General features: G+C 47.2%; 1 protein-coding gene across 1 annotated transcript in view; it reads left to right on the top strand.

Moving 5' to 3' along the window:
- CWC27 (CWC27 spliceosome associated cyclophilin) overlaps nucleotides 1-14429 on the top strand; it is a 371659-nt gene that overhangs the window by 226434 nt on the left and 130796 nt on the right. The window contains exon 11 of the mRNA XM_082248209.1: nucleotides 6909-7018. Within this exon, the coding sequence (XP_082104335.1) occupies nucleotides 6909-7018 (110 nt within the window). The remainder of the gene's footprint in view (nucleotides 1-6908; nucleotides 7019-14429) is intronic.

The raw sequence follows: 14429 nt of genomic DNA, 5'->3' as shown, positions 1-14429 counted from the left end.
CAAAGTTTAGTGTCCTTCACCCTCTTTCTCAACTTTCCCAATTCTTAGTCTTTACCACCTAAGTTGTCATAATCACATATTTTGTAATAATTTTTTTTTAAATTGCCATCTATTCCACTTTGGATTTCATTGGGGGGTTGCACTGCAGTCTTGGACTAAGGAGATAGCTGTCACTACCTAAATATTAGGAAGTAACAGCAGGCTTCTGAATTCAAGGTGGCAGCAGGTTAGTAAAGAAATAATGTTGACGTTTTGCATGTAAGACAGTGCTGGATAATTCTTTAATTAGGTATGTGTTTTTATTATATCCTATAAGGACAGGTACTCATCAAAGTTGAGTTTTTTGTTTTTGAGTAGGCTGGTAAAATTTTACTTTAGAATGTATCCGCTATTGCTATAGCAGCTGATGAATTCTTAACCGTGGTTCAGTTTCTCTGGGCAAAAATACTTGTATTGTAATTGTACATAGCCAAAGTAAAGCCTAATTTCCTGTTCTTTGGGCCAACTTAGGTGGTTGTTTATTGAGGTTGAGATTGCTCCAGCATGAATGAGGATACATATTTCTAATATCTTGTTAAATTTTGCTGCCGAGAGCCTGGAATAAACTCTGAGTACATGGAGGTGCTTTAAAATGCCTGGTTGTAATACAGACCTGGAGCAAACATGTTTTAAATAAATGTTAAAAAGTGTGAGAATTACGTGCTCTAAACTAGTGACCCATAAACTTTACAGCTGGGTAATCAAAAAATTCAAAATGAAATTTCACCTAATGGCAAACTACATACATTTTTAATGACAGGTGTACTTTAAGGTGTCTTGTCTTGTGAGCGGGTGCTTGAGCCTTTATAATGTAAATGTGGGTGTATTTTCCCCACCTGGGAAGCCCAGGTACTGTGTTCAGCTGCCCATAGACATGAATGACGTATATGGCGAATGCGTACAGATAAGTATAGCACATACAATAAACCCCCGTTATATCGCTGTTCAGTTTTCCCGGTCCCGGTATTTCACATTTTTTTTTTCTGTAAGACCTATTAATATTATTATATTAATTAATTGTTAATTAAATATTTTTGTGTTTTCCATTGCTTTTGCACTCTCTCTCTCTCTCTCTCTCTCTCTCTCAATATCTTTTATATGTTTAAATGTGTTTCTAATGTTTTAAAAGTGTGTTTAAAGACCTTAAAATGCTTTTAAAAGTCCCGTAAAAGTTATAAAAACATGCCATGGGTGTATTTAAATAGGGTATTTCTATTTTGCGGATTTTCACTTATCGCGGGTTGGTCTGAAACGTAACCCCTGAGATGGAGGGGGGTTTACTGTAAATGTATTCAAAGAAAATCTATCTTTCTCTTACGTCCTCCGACAGTCGCCGCCCCCTTCCAAGTCCTCACCAATGGGTATTGACCTTTGCTCTGTAGGAGTAGCTAGGCAACAAGAATTGTTAATACAAAAGCTTTTAGCATAGACACACCCCTAGGGGCTGTCCCCTCAGTCAATACCTCCCTGCACCAGCATTCCCAACTCAGTTTGATCTTGCCTAGCTTAGGAGTAGCTGGCTTTCCTGTGCTGGGGCTCAGTCTCAGCCTTCTACCCTTTATTTGATTTTATTTCAAGTATTTTTCTCTTTTCCTTGCTAGCTGTTATTTTGTCAGCCTTAGTTTAGGGATCTTCTGATGAAGAATCATCATGCGGAGCTGGGTCTCGGACTGGCCGCCCTGGATCCCAGGGCTGAGAGCCAGATGAATCCCCAGCCTGCCATCGAGCATTCAGCTTAGGTTTTACCCTGGCACATTGAACGACCCATCCCTGTTCGCTGCAGGGATGCTGCCTGTGAGATGGCTACCTCACTGGATGCCATGACTGCGGTCCACAAGCGTCCTGGCTGCGGCACTCCCTGTCTGCACTGATAGCGGTTTGTCGCTGGAGAAGGCTCCCCACGCCATCTGGTACGGTAAGCACCTTCTGTGTGGGGACCTTCTGTATGGGTGTCAGTCTGTGGCTGTGTATCACCCTCCATGTCTGTGTAACTGCGGGCTCCCTGTCAGATCCCTGTGTGGCTGCACTGCCTGTGGGCTGCGGGGGGGGGGGGGGCATCCTGCTCTGCTGTTTATTATGCTCTGGGTGCAGTTTTGTGTGCAGACGTGTGTTATTTGCCTGAATACTGTGATCAGCCCTGTCCCTATGCAGCGCCGTGTTTTGGCGCCATTCGCCGCCATTTTGGCGGGCGGTACTCATCCATGCACATGGCGGCGCCATTTTATTGTAGCCTTCTCCCCTGGCCGAGCGGCCATTTTGCCGGAGCCTTCAATAGGCTATATCAGTCAGCCAGCATTGCATCACTTCCTCTTTCTCTGGGAACAGCGATCGGTGGCAGCAGTCTGGTGTGCTCTCTCCAGGTTTTTACCTTCTTGTCCTGTCATTCCTTGCTCAGTGTTGTCTATCCCTGCGGGGTCAGTGCATACAGCAGTGTGCGGTGGGCTGCGCTCGCCGTGGTATTAAAGGGCCAGTACCTTTATTACTTTTCTGTACTGGGGCATGGATTCTCAGGATAGCAAGTTTCCCCCTGCCCTGGTGGGGGACCAGGGGGCTGCTGCACCCCCCAAGGGGGCCGATCTGACCACTGTAGTGGCTTCCTTAGTGTCTCAGGTGCAGATGCTGATGGCTGAACGATCCGCAAAAAGGGCCAGGTTATCCATTTCCTCTGATTCAGAGGGCGATGTGGCTGCTGTGGCTGGCGTACCCTTCTCGGGGTCCCGCTCATCTTTGGACCTTATGGGGTCAGAAGGGGAGGCTGAGGTGGAGGGGGTTGATGTTTCTCCCCCTGGCTCGCCTGAAGAGCTTGCACTCATGAATGAGCTGATTGCTTCCATAAAGGATACCTTGCACCTGGAGGATTAGCCTACTCCTCCTGCTAGGGTGTCTTCCTTTGGAACACAGAGGACTCGCAAATCAGCGCAGGTTTTTCCCTGCCCTGCTGAATTTCACCATACGGTTAATGAACAGTGGCGCAATTTAAAGAAGCCCTTTACTGTGCCAAATAAGTTTAAACTGCTTTATCCGTTTGCGCCTTCCACCGACGAGCGTTGGTGTGTGGCGCCTCCGGTGGATCACGCGGTAGCCGTTTTGAACAAAGCTACTGCGGTGCCTTCTGAGGATACCCCGGTTTTCCGGGACCCTACGGACAGGAGAATAGAGTCTCTTGCCCGTCATGCCTATATGGTGGCTGGTTCTATGCTGAAGCCTATTTTTGCTTCCATTATGGCGGCACAGGCTGTTGCTGATTGGACCAAGATGCTCAGGCGCACCTTGGTGGCTGATTCCGCTTCACCTACCACGTTGGCTATGGTGGACCAGATCCATCAGGGTGTCATGTACTTGTGCGATGCGGACTTGAATTTAGCTCCCTTGGCTGCGCGCCTGTCCAGCGTGGCGATACTGAATCGTCGTCTGATTTGGCTGAAGAATTGGTCGGTCGACCAATCTTCTCGCAAGACGCTGGCGGATTTTCCCTACGCGGGGTCTCGCCTTTTTGTCGAGGCTTTGGATACCCTGATAAAAGGGGTTACGGGGGGCTAGAGTACTCTCCTGCCCCAGTCTCACAAGCATAAGTCTTTCCGTGGCAAGCGGAATTCCTCATCTAGGCCACCTCAGGGGTCCTTTCGTGCCTTTCGGTCGCAGTCCAAGGGCAAGCCCTTCAAAGGCCAAGGCTCCCAAAAGAAGCCGTGGGCGGGGAAGCAGAAGTCCGGCCAGTCCGGTTCAACTTCCCATACCACTTCCGCCTGAAGGGGCGCCCTCACCCGTTTCTGGGGTGGGGGGACGTCTGCGCGGTTTCCTACAACCTTGGCTGGCCCGCATTCGGGACAGATGGGTTCAGGAAATCGTTCGATCTGGTTACAAGATCGAATTTCTCTCTCGGCCGGCGGGCAGATTTTTTCCCTCAAATCTTCAGCTGTCTCCGGAGCGCTTGCAGGATTTGCACCTGGCGGTGCGGGACCTGCGGGCCCAGGGGGTGGTGGTCCCGGTGCCTCATCGGGACAGATTTCAGGGGTTTTACTCCAATCTGTTCACTGTGCCCAGAAAGGAGGGCAAGGTGCGTCCGATTCTGGACTTAAAGGCTCTGAACCGCTTTGTACGGGTTCGCAAGTTTCGCATGGAATCCCTGCGCTCAGTGGTGGCTGCCCTGAGTCCGGGGGAATTCATGGCCTCCATCGATCTGAAGGATGCGTACCTACACATCCCCATTTTCACCAGAGGTACCTTCGATTCGCCATTGCGGAGGATTCCTCCCTTCCGATCAACATTCTGGAATTGAGAGCGATAAAGCTTTGTCTTCTGAGATGGACGGACCGGCTTCGGGGCCGTCCAGTTCGGGTTCAGACGGACAATGCCACCGCAGTGGCCTACATCAACCACCAAGGGGGCACCAGGAGTGCCCGAACGGCTCGGGAAGTAGCCGACATTCTGTCTTGGGCCGAGACGCATGTCCCGGCGATAACGGCAGTTCACATTCCGGGGGTGGAGAACTGGCAGGCAGGTTATCTGAGTCGCCAGACCCTGGACCAGGGAGAATGGTCCCTTCACCCAGAAGTCTTCCAGATGTTGTGCGCGAAGTGGGGTTTCCCAGATGTGGACCTGTTCGCGTCTCTTCTGAACAACAAGGTGGAAAGGTTCGTGGCAAGGACGCGCGATCCTCGGGCAGACGCCTCAGACGCTTTAGTGGCGCCCTGGCATCAGTATCGTCTGATGTATGCCTTTCCACCGATTCAACTGCTGTCCAGGCTTCTTCGCAGGTTAGCCTCGGAGCTGCACACGGTGATTCTGGTGGCGCCGGACTGGCCTCGCCGGTCTTGGTACGCAGACCTCGTAAATCTGGCAGTCGACGCTCCGTGGTGTCTGCCACTTCGAGAAGACCTCCTGTCTCAAGGGCCGATATTCCATCCTGCTTTACAGTTGCTGGCTTTAACGACCTGGCTGTTGAAATCCAGGTCCTGAAGGATAGGGGTCTCTCCCCTTAGGTCATTCCCACTTTGATCAAGGCTAGAAAAGCCTCTTCGGGGAAGATTTACTACCGTACTTGGAAGGCATATTTTGCCTGGTGTGAGTCCAGGGGGTATTTCCCTCGCTCATACTCGATGTCGAGAGTGTTGGCTTTCCTTCAAACAGGAGTGGACCAGCGTTTGGCGTTGGCCACGATTAAGGGTCAGATTTCTGCGCTGGCCGTTCTCTTTCAACGCCCTGTGGCGTCTAATTCATTGGTTAGCACCTTTGTTCAGGGGGTGCGAGATTTGGCCCCCCCTAGGAGGGACCCTTTACCTCCATGGGACTTGAACTTGGTTCTGTCCGTTTTGCAACAGGCTCCCTTTGAAAAGATCAGGGAGATCTCGTTGTCTCTGTTATCCAAGAAGGTTGCCTTTTTGGTGGCGATCACTTCGGCTCGCAGCTCGGAGCTGGCGGCTTTGTCCTGCAACTCTCCCTACCTGGTGGTCCACAAGGATAAGGTGGTCCTGCGGCCTAACCCATCTTTTCTTCCGAAAAGGATCTCGGAATTTCACCTGAATGAAGACATTGTCTTGCCTTCGCTCTGCGCGAAGCCTAAGCATCCGAAGGAGGTTGCCTTACATTCCTTGGATGTTGTCCGGGCGATCAGGGTTTACCTGTCGTCCACTAAATCTTTTCGCAAGTCAGATTCCCTCTTTGTCCTTCCTGAGGGACCTCGGAAGGGCATGGCAGCGTCGGCTGCGACCATCACCAAATGGATCAGACAGATCATTGAACAAGCCTATACCTTGAAGGGGAAGGTTCCTCCCTTCCCTGTGAAGGCGCACTCTACCAGGTCTTTGAGTACGTCTTGGGCTTACCGTCATCAGGCTTCTGTGGCCCAGGTGTGTAAGGTGGCGACTTGGTCGTCCGTTCACACCTTCTCAAAGTTCTATAAGGTGGATGTTCAGGCATCGGCTGATGCCTCCTTTGGCCGTAAAGTTCAGTTTCTTAGGGTCCCTTGTTTTTGTGGACCCTTGGTTATTGGGGTGTTTTACCCCTGGGTAACTTGTTTTCCTGGGTTGTTGCTCCTGTTGAGCACGTTTTCCTGTTGCCCAGTTGGTTCTCTTACTGTGGTAAGGTTCCTTCCTCTGATGTGGGTACTGCTTTGCCTTTCTACAGTTGCGTCTCCCACCCCTCATGTCTTCACTGCTTTGGGACGTCCCATTGGTGAGGACTTGGAAGGGGGCGGCGACTGTCGGAGGACGTAAGAGAAAACTGAATTTTTGTAAAATTCCTTTCTCTGAGTCCTCCGACAGTCGCCGCCCCCCGCCCCTCTTTTGGGGTTTTTGTGTACTCTTACTGCTATGCTACCAAACTGAGTTGGGAATGCTGGTGCAGGAAGGTATTGACTGAGGGGACAGCCCCTAGGGGTGTGTCTATGCTAAAAGCTTTTGTATTAACAATTCTTGTTGCCTAGCTACTCCTACGGAGCAAAGGTCAATACCCATTGGTGAGGACTTGGAAGGGGGCGGCGACTGTCTGAGGACTCAGAGAAAGGAATTTTACGGTAAGATTTTACAAAAATTCAGTTTTTTACTTGCCTGTGTGCAAGAAGCCTAAAGCTAAACATTTTAAATGCACTTGGGGCAAATAAGTTCAGTTCAATTTAGCCCTCCCAAGCAGCAGATACTTGCCTTGCTTTCATTCTCCTGCTGCTTTGTTCAGCAGGCAGGAGAAAGAGAATAGCCCAGTGTATGTTACAAATTGCTGTATTCGTAGCTTACTTAAGCTCTGGAGTTCTCCTGTGATAATGAAAGCATGGTAAGTATACCCCAAGAACAGTTTTGGATTAATAGTGAGCAGTCTGTGTTTTCATTCTATCCTTTTGAGTTATTGGTTCTGTATGATTTTGTCTTTTCTTTCAGTGAAGAACTACGAAAAGAAGCCCGTCGGCTGAAACGGGAACTAAATGCAGCAAAACGGAAAAAAGAAGATGATGCAAAAGAAGCTCAAAGAGAAAAGGATGCAAAAGAAGGTATTTTATTTTTTTTGTATACATTTTTTTTATTCCACCCCCTAACACCATATGCAAGCTTATTTATTAAGGCAAGTATTGTAAGACATAGCAACCATCTTATATTGTCCTGGCTAATAGTAAAATATGTTTTTTTTCTACACTTTAAAATGAATCCGTTTTCTTTTTTGCTGGTAATCTGCAGCAGCACACTTACTCTCTGTCAAAGGGCAGAACTGCTGACTGGCTTGCTCTCTATGGACATCATCCTGTTATAAATGGCACTTGACCTGTCACTGTAGCTGTTTTGGGTGCCAACTGCCAGAGGACACGTGCTACAAAGTATTTAATAGATGCAAATGATTTAGAACAGTGGAGATTAAAAGTTTAGCTTCAAAATAGAGCTTAGAAGTGTATACCTAAAGGCAAAACTTTTTTTTTTTTTTTTTAGTTTTGATTATGGTGCAGAGGGTTTAGAACGCTTGTCAGCTGTTGTTGCTGACTATGCCCCCCGTTAAGGAGAGTCATCCTCTCTATTTGTCCTATTTACCATTATCGTTGAAAGTTAAAAAAAAATCCTAATTTTTGGGTTGTCCCCAAAAAATGTAATAGAGGGGGAATCTTCCAGTGAGGACTAGTTCTTAGTTTGCAGGAATTTCCTCTCACTTCCTCTTTGGCTATGAGAAGTGATGGTATATCTCCACAATGGGACATATATAGTGAAAAAAATCTGACAGGGATTATAACCCTCCCTTACTCTATCCAAAATGTAAAACAAGGTTTTGCCTATAGTTCTTCTTTAAGTCTGCTTAAATTATTTCATTTATTTGTTTTTTTATGTTCTTTTTAAATATAATCAATATGAGGCAATAGGAATTTTGTAGCATAGCTTCATTTTGCAGATTCAGTAAAGAAGATTGCATGCATGCATCAGCTGCATGAAAAATTGCACCACTGGGTCAGTAAACTCTAATCACTATAAAATTACATCATGAACCACTAAGCTACACAGTATCCAGAGAACAAATACAAATAACAAGCTTATAATCATAACAATTCACTTTACTTACTTTGAAAAGCAGATAAAATCTCTCGATGATCAATTTTAAATTAAAACAAAATTATATTGGTGATGATGCTACATGAGCGATGAGAGAGAGGATCGGGCCCAAGCTAAACAGGGTAAATTCTGAGAGCTGCTGCTGGATGATGCACCCTTCCTCAGTTTCTCACCTCAAAACTTCCTTTGTTACTGCACAGATAAGGAAATTTCCCTTGAACCTTCCCAGAGCTTCTGGATTGAGCTATCATTGCCCCTCTTTCTGTGGCAGAACTGTTACTGGAGTTTTACTCCAACCTTTTCACCATTAATATACCCAAAGGGGCATTAAACCCCATCTTGGATTTCAAAGTTCTGAATGTCTTCATTTGAGTCAACTTATTTTGAATAGAATCCACCATATCTCTTATCTTCTTTCATTAGGGGTCTTTGCAACTTCTGTGGACATCAAGGACACATACCTGCATGTCCGCATCTTTCCAACACATCTGCAGTATATTTCCTGCATTTTGCTGTAGAATAACTACACTAACAAATTGTGGCCCTGCCCTTTTATCCCTACATCTGCACTTCAAATGGCCACCAAGGTGCTAGCCCCAGAATTCATCCCCATTGTGGGATACTTAAAATCCTGTTCAGTGAACATTCAGTGTGGGCTCGGTCACAAAACATGGCTTTGACTGTTAAGCAGTTGCTGCTGTTTGGTAAATCCTGAATTTTTAGTAATCAGTATTGATGAGCCTAACACCCCCCTGTTCGATTCGCACCAAAACACCACGAACAGGGGAAAAGTTTGTTTGAACAAACAAACTGAATTGAAGTCTATGGGACTCGAAAGTCAAAAATCAAACTGCCTCATTTTGAAGGCTTAAATGCAAGTGTTTGCCCCAAAAAAGTGTATGGGGGTCCGGGTACTGACCTGGGGAACGTAGCAATGCAAAAAAATGATTGTTTTTAAAGGAGCAGTGATTTACTGATTTTAATGAGGCTTAAAGTGAAACTATAAAAATTAAAAATTCCTTTAAATATCGTGCCTGGGTGGTCTTCTTAATGTGCCTGTAAAGTAGCGCATCTGTACGATGTATGTAGCCTGCTGCAGCAATACTGACATTTCTAAAGGAAAAAATGTTATATACAAATATACATACAAATTTCAAATCGCATATACTTGTCATACAGGTGCAGAAATATTGGGCCTTGGTTGTTACGGTGTTCCTTGAACACCGTAACCCATCTCAGTTACCCTTGCTGGGTGCAGGAACGGGCCCTGCTGCTAAAAATTCCATACAAATTTTGAAATCGCATGTACTTGTCATACAGGTGCAGAACAATTGGGCCTTGGTTGTTGGTGGTGCCTGAACACCGCAACCCTTTACAGTTACTCTTGCTGGGAACAGGAACGGGCCCTGCTGCTAAAAATTCCATACAAATTTTGAAATTTAATGTACTTGTCATACAAGTGCAGAAAAATTTGGCCTTGGTTGTTGGTGGTGCCTGAACACCGCAACCCCTCGTAGTTACTCTTGCTGGGCGCAGGAACGGGCCCTGCTGCTAAAAATTCCATACAAATTTGAAATCGCATGTACTTGTCATACAGGTGCAAACAATTGGGCCTTGGTTGTTGGTGGTGCATGAACACCGCAACCCATCGTAGTTACTCTTGCTGGGTGCAGGAACGGGCCCTGCTGGTAAAAATTCCATACAAATTAGAAATTGGCAAAGATCAAGTGTTGTATGTGTTCTTATCAGTGATAAGTGGGGGGTGCTGTGCTGTCATCTGACCTGGCCAAGGTTGGGTGTCGGCAATGCAAACCTGCTGAAGTGATGGGGACCTGGAAGGTTAGTATTGGCAGGAACTGAAACTGAAATTGGGCCTTTGGTGTTGGTGGTGCGTGAACACCGTAACCCCCCACAGTTACTCTTGCTGGGCACGGGAACGGGACCTGCTGGTTAGAATTCCGTATAAATTTGAAATCGCATGTACTTGTCATACAGGTGCCAAAAATTGGGCCTCTGCTGTTGGTGGTACCTGAACACCATAACCCCTCACAGTTACTCTTACAGGGTGCAGGAACGGGACATGCTAGTAAGAATTCCATACAAATTTGAAATCGCATGTATTTGTCATACAGGTGCCAAAAATTGGGCCTTTGCTGTTGGTGGTGCCTGAACACCGTAATTCATCTCAGTTACCCTTGCTGGGAGCAGGAACGGGCCCTGCTGCTAAAAACTCCATACAAATTTTGAAACCGCATGTACTTGTCATACAGGTGCAGAAAAATTGGGCCTTGGTTGTTGGTGGTGCCTGAACACCGCAACCCCTCGCAGTTACTCTTGCTGGGTGCAGGAACGGGCCCTGCTGCTAAAGATTCCATACAAATTTTAAATCGCATGTACTTGTCATACAGGTGCAAACAATTGGGCCTTGGTTGTTGGTGGTGCCTGAACCTCGCAACCCATCGCAGTTACTCTCGCTGGGTGCAGGAACGGGCCCTGCTGGTAAAAATTCCATACAAATTAGAAATTGGCAAAGATCAAGTTTTGTATGTGTTCTTATCAGTGATAAGTGGGGGGCGCTGTGCTGTCATCTGACCTGGCCAAGGTTGGGTGTCGGCTATGCAAACCTGCTGAAGTGATGGGGATCTGGAAGGTTAGTATCGGCAGGAACTGAAACTGAAATTAGGCCTTTGGTGTTGGTGGTGCGTGAACACCGTAACCCCCCACAGTTACTCTTGCTGGGCGCGGGAACGGGACCTGCTGGTAAGAATTCCATACAAATTTGAAATCGCATGTACTTGTCATACAGGTGCCAAAAATTCAGCCTTTGGTGTTGGTGGTGCCTGAACACCGTAACCCATCTCAGTTACCCTTTGTGGGCGCAGGAACAGGCCCTGCTGCTAAAAATTCCATCCAAATTTTGAAACCGCATGTACCTGTCATACAGGTGCAGAAAAATTGGGCCTTGGTTATCGGTGGTGCCTGAACACCGTAACCCCTCACAGTTACCCTTGCTGTGGGCGCAGGGCAGAGGAACAGGGCCTGCTGTTAAAAATTACATATGAAATTTAAATTGTATGCACCTGTCATACAAGTGCAGAAAAATTAGGCCTTTGGGGGTTGGTGGTGACCTAAACCAAAAACATTTTTGGAAGCTAGCAGAATCAAGGTTGAGGAATAGGATAGGCAGCGTATGCTGTCTTCAAGGGATGGCAGGCCCCTAGCAAATTCAATCAGTTACATCAGCATCAGGGGCTTGATAGTTGTTGATCCAGGACTGATTCATTTTGATAAGTCAGCTGGTCAACAGAGTTTGTGGACAGACGCACTCTTTTGTCCATCACAAAACCTCCAGCAGCACTGAACGTCCATTCGGAAAGCACGATGGAAGCAGGACAGGCCAGTAGCTCAATTGCATATTGAGCAAGTTCTGGCCAGTGGTCCATCCTCAAGACACAGTAACCCAGTGGATGCTCACTTGGAAAGGTCTCCCAAGTCTGCACTTGCCCTTATATAATCATGTACCATATGATGGAGACGCTGCCGATAGTTGCTTAAATCTAACAGCCCTGGGTGCTGCTGAGAACTAAAGAACTGTTTAAAGGCATCGGTCAGCCAGCCGCCTTCTCCACCGCTCCTCCTTTGGCTGAACGATGCCTCAGAAACACATCCAGAAAATGTTAACCTCCCAGTGTCTGGAAAGGTGTTACACAATTTTTTTTTCAATGCCTCAAGATGTTTCATCCTCTGCTCCCTCTGCGAAGGCATGATGAGCTCTGCAACTTTACCCTTGTAACGTGGTTCAAGAAGGGTTGCCAACCAGTAATTATCCCTCTCCTTGATAGCACGAATCCTCGGGTCCTTTCACAGGCTTTGCCGAATCAGGGAGCCCATGCAACGTAAATTTGAGGAGGCATGAGCTTCTGAGTCCTCTGGGTCACTAAGGATGACATTGTCAGGAGCAACCTTTCCCCAACCACGTACAACTCCTGGGGTTTCTGGGGAATGACAACCATCCCTTGAAGACTGCTGTATGCTATCCTCTACATCCATGCTGCCGCAATTCTCCTCCTCCTCTTGTGTGTTTTGTGGCCCTGCAGGAATGATATTTGAATAAAGGGGGCCTTGTGAGGAAAGGAAGTCCTCCTCTTCCTCCCGCTGTTCTGCCTTTAGTGCCCTGTCCATGATTCCACGAAGCGTGTGCTCCAGCAGGTAGACTAAAGGGATATTGTCACTGATGCATGCATAACCCCGGCTCACCATCCTTGTGGCCACCTCAAATAGTGACAGGACAGTGCATGCATCCTTTATCAAAAGCCACTGGTGTGGTGAAAAAAAGCCAAGCTCCCCTGACCCTGTCCTTGTGCCATACTCACACAGGTACTCATTGATGGCCCTCTGCTGTGTGTGCAGCCACTGCAGCATTGCCAATGTTGAGTTCCACCTGGTGGGCATGTCACAAATGAGGCGGTTGGTGGGCAAGTTGAATTCCTGTTGAATGTCAGATAAGCGAGCACTGGCATTGTATGAATGCCGGAAATGGCCACAGACTTTTATGGCCTGCCTCAGGAGATCTTGGAAACCCGGGTATCTGGTCAAGAAACGCTGCACCACCAGATTCATGTGCCAAGCATGCAACATGTGTCAAGTGGCGCTGTCGGAGGGCGGAGAGAAGGTTGGTGCCATTGTCGCATACAACCATTCCTGGCTTAAGCTGTCATGGAGTCAACCATCTCTGAGCCTGCCCCTGCAGAGCTGACAGAATCTCTGCCCCGGTGTGACTCCTATCCCTTAGACAGACCAACTGAAGCACGGCATGGCATCTTTTAGCCTGACTGCTTGCGTAGCCCCTTGAATGCTTGGGGATCACTGCTGCTTCAGAGGACAATTGAGCAGAAGAGGACACGGAGGAAGAAGAACAGGAGGAGGTGGTGGAGTAGCCAGATGTGGCAGAACCAGCGCCAGCATTTTGGAGGCGTGGTGGCAAAACAAGCTGCAACACTGAACCCTATCCTACATCCTTCCCAGCTGCCAGCAGAGTTACCCAGTGCGTCGTGAAGGAAATATAACGTCTCTGTCCATGCCTGCTGGACCAAGAGTCAGCAGTAATATGAACCTTCCTGCTGACTGCTCTGTCCAGCGAGGCCCAAACACTACCTTCCACATGAAGGTAGAGAGCCGGAATGGCCTTACAGGAAAAGACATGAGGTATAGAAGGGTTAGAGATCCCAGATGAGAAGCAAGGTGAAGTATGCTTGTTTTTATCTTGTGTTTCAGGTGCAGTTACCAACGGACTGCATGGCAGGTCGTCATATGTCTTGTCAAGCATGTGGTGCCCAAGCCGCTGGTGTTCTGACCACGATTGATCCGCTTCAGACAGATGTTGCAAACAGCATTGCTTCAGTCTCCTGCACATTTGCTGAAAAAAGCCCACACTAATGAACTTTTGGAAGTCTGCGGGGTGTTTTCAGCACCCTGCACCTGTGGAGCTCTGTGCTGTGATGCAATTGGCTACTCCTATGGCGACCCCTGGAGCACATCCTTCCTCATTGGAGTTGTGCCTCCTCCTCCCGCTCACTTTCCTCCTCTATCCTGTCAGGCACCCAAGTACAGTCAGTGACCTTATCATCCCCTCCCTCCTCGTTACTGGAGCAAACCTGGCAGTATGCTGCAGCTGTGGCAACATGACTGCTAGTTTTTTGTCCATCATTGTCACCCCATCTCTCCAGGCTCACGTTATTCCCTTCATCAACCTGGGAACCAACATGACAGCTTTCAAATTACTGTGCATTCTCCAGCAGCATGTCACTGACACTATGATCGAATAGTTCCAGTGACTCCTCCGTGCATGATGGTGGGGTGACAGGAGTAGCTGTGGAGAAGGAGCATGTGGAACGCGCCGCTTTGGCAGCTGCGGTAGAAGACAAACTAGTATGAGCGTGGGTGTCAGAGGATGTAATCATCAATTGTCCTATATATATATATATATATATATATATATATATATATATATATAATATTTATATATAGAGAGAAAGAGAGAGAGCGAGATCAATGTATGCTCTATACTGAACTGAGCGATAGATACTCAATGGCCTAATATACAGTCAGGTCCATAAATATTGGGACATCGACACAATTCTAATCTTTTTGGCTCTATAATGGATTTGAAATGAAACAAACAAGATGTGATTTAACTGCAGACTTTCAGCTTTAATTTGAGGGTATTTACATCCAAATCAGGTGAATGGTGTAGGACCAAAAGTAATGGGACAGTTGGCTGCTCAGCTGTTCCATGGCCAGGTGTGTTATTCCCTCACTATCCCATTTACAAGGAGCAGATAAAAGGTCCAGAGTTCATTTCAAGTGTGCTAC

Source organism: Pelophylax lessonae (genome assembly GCF_965119305.1).
Source record: "Pelophylax lessonae genome assembly, chromosome: 1".
Classification (NCBI taxonomy): Eukaryota; Metazoa; Chordata; class Amphibia; order Anura; family Ranidae; genus Pelophylax; species Pelophylax lessonae.
This window is presented reverse-complemented; position numbering and strand designations above follow the sequence as displayed.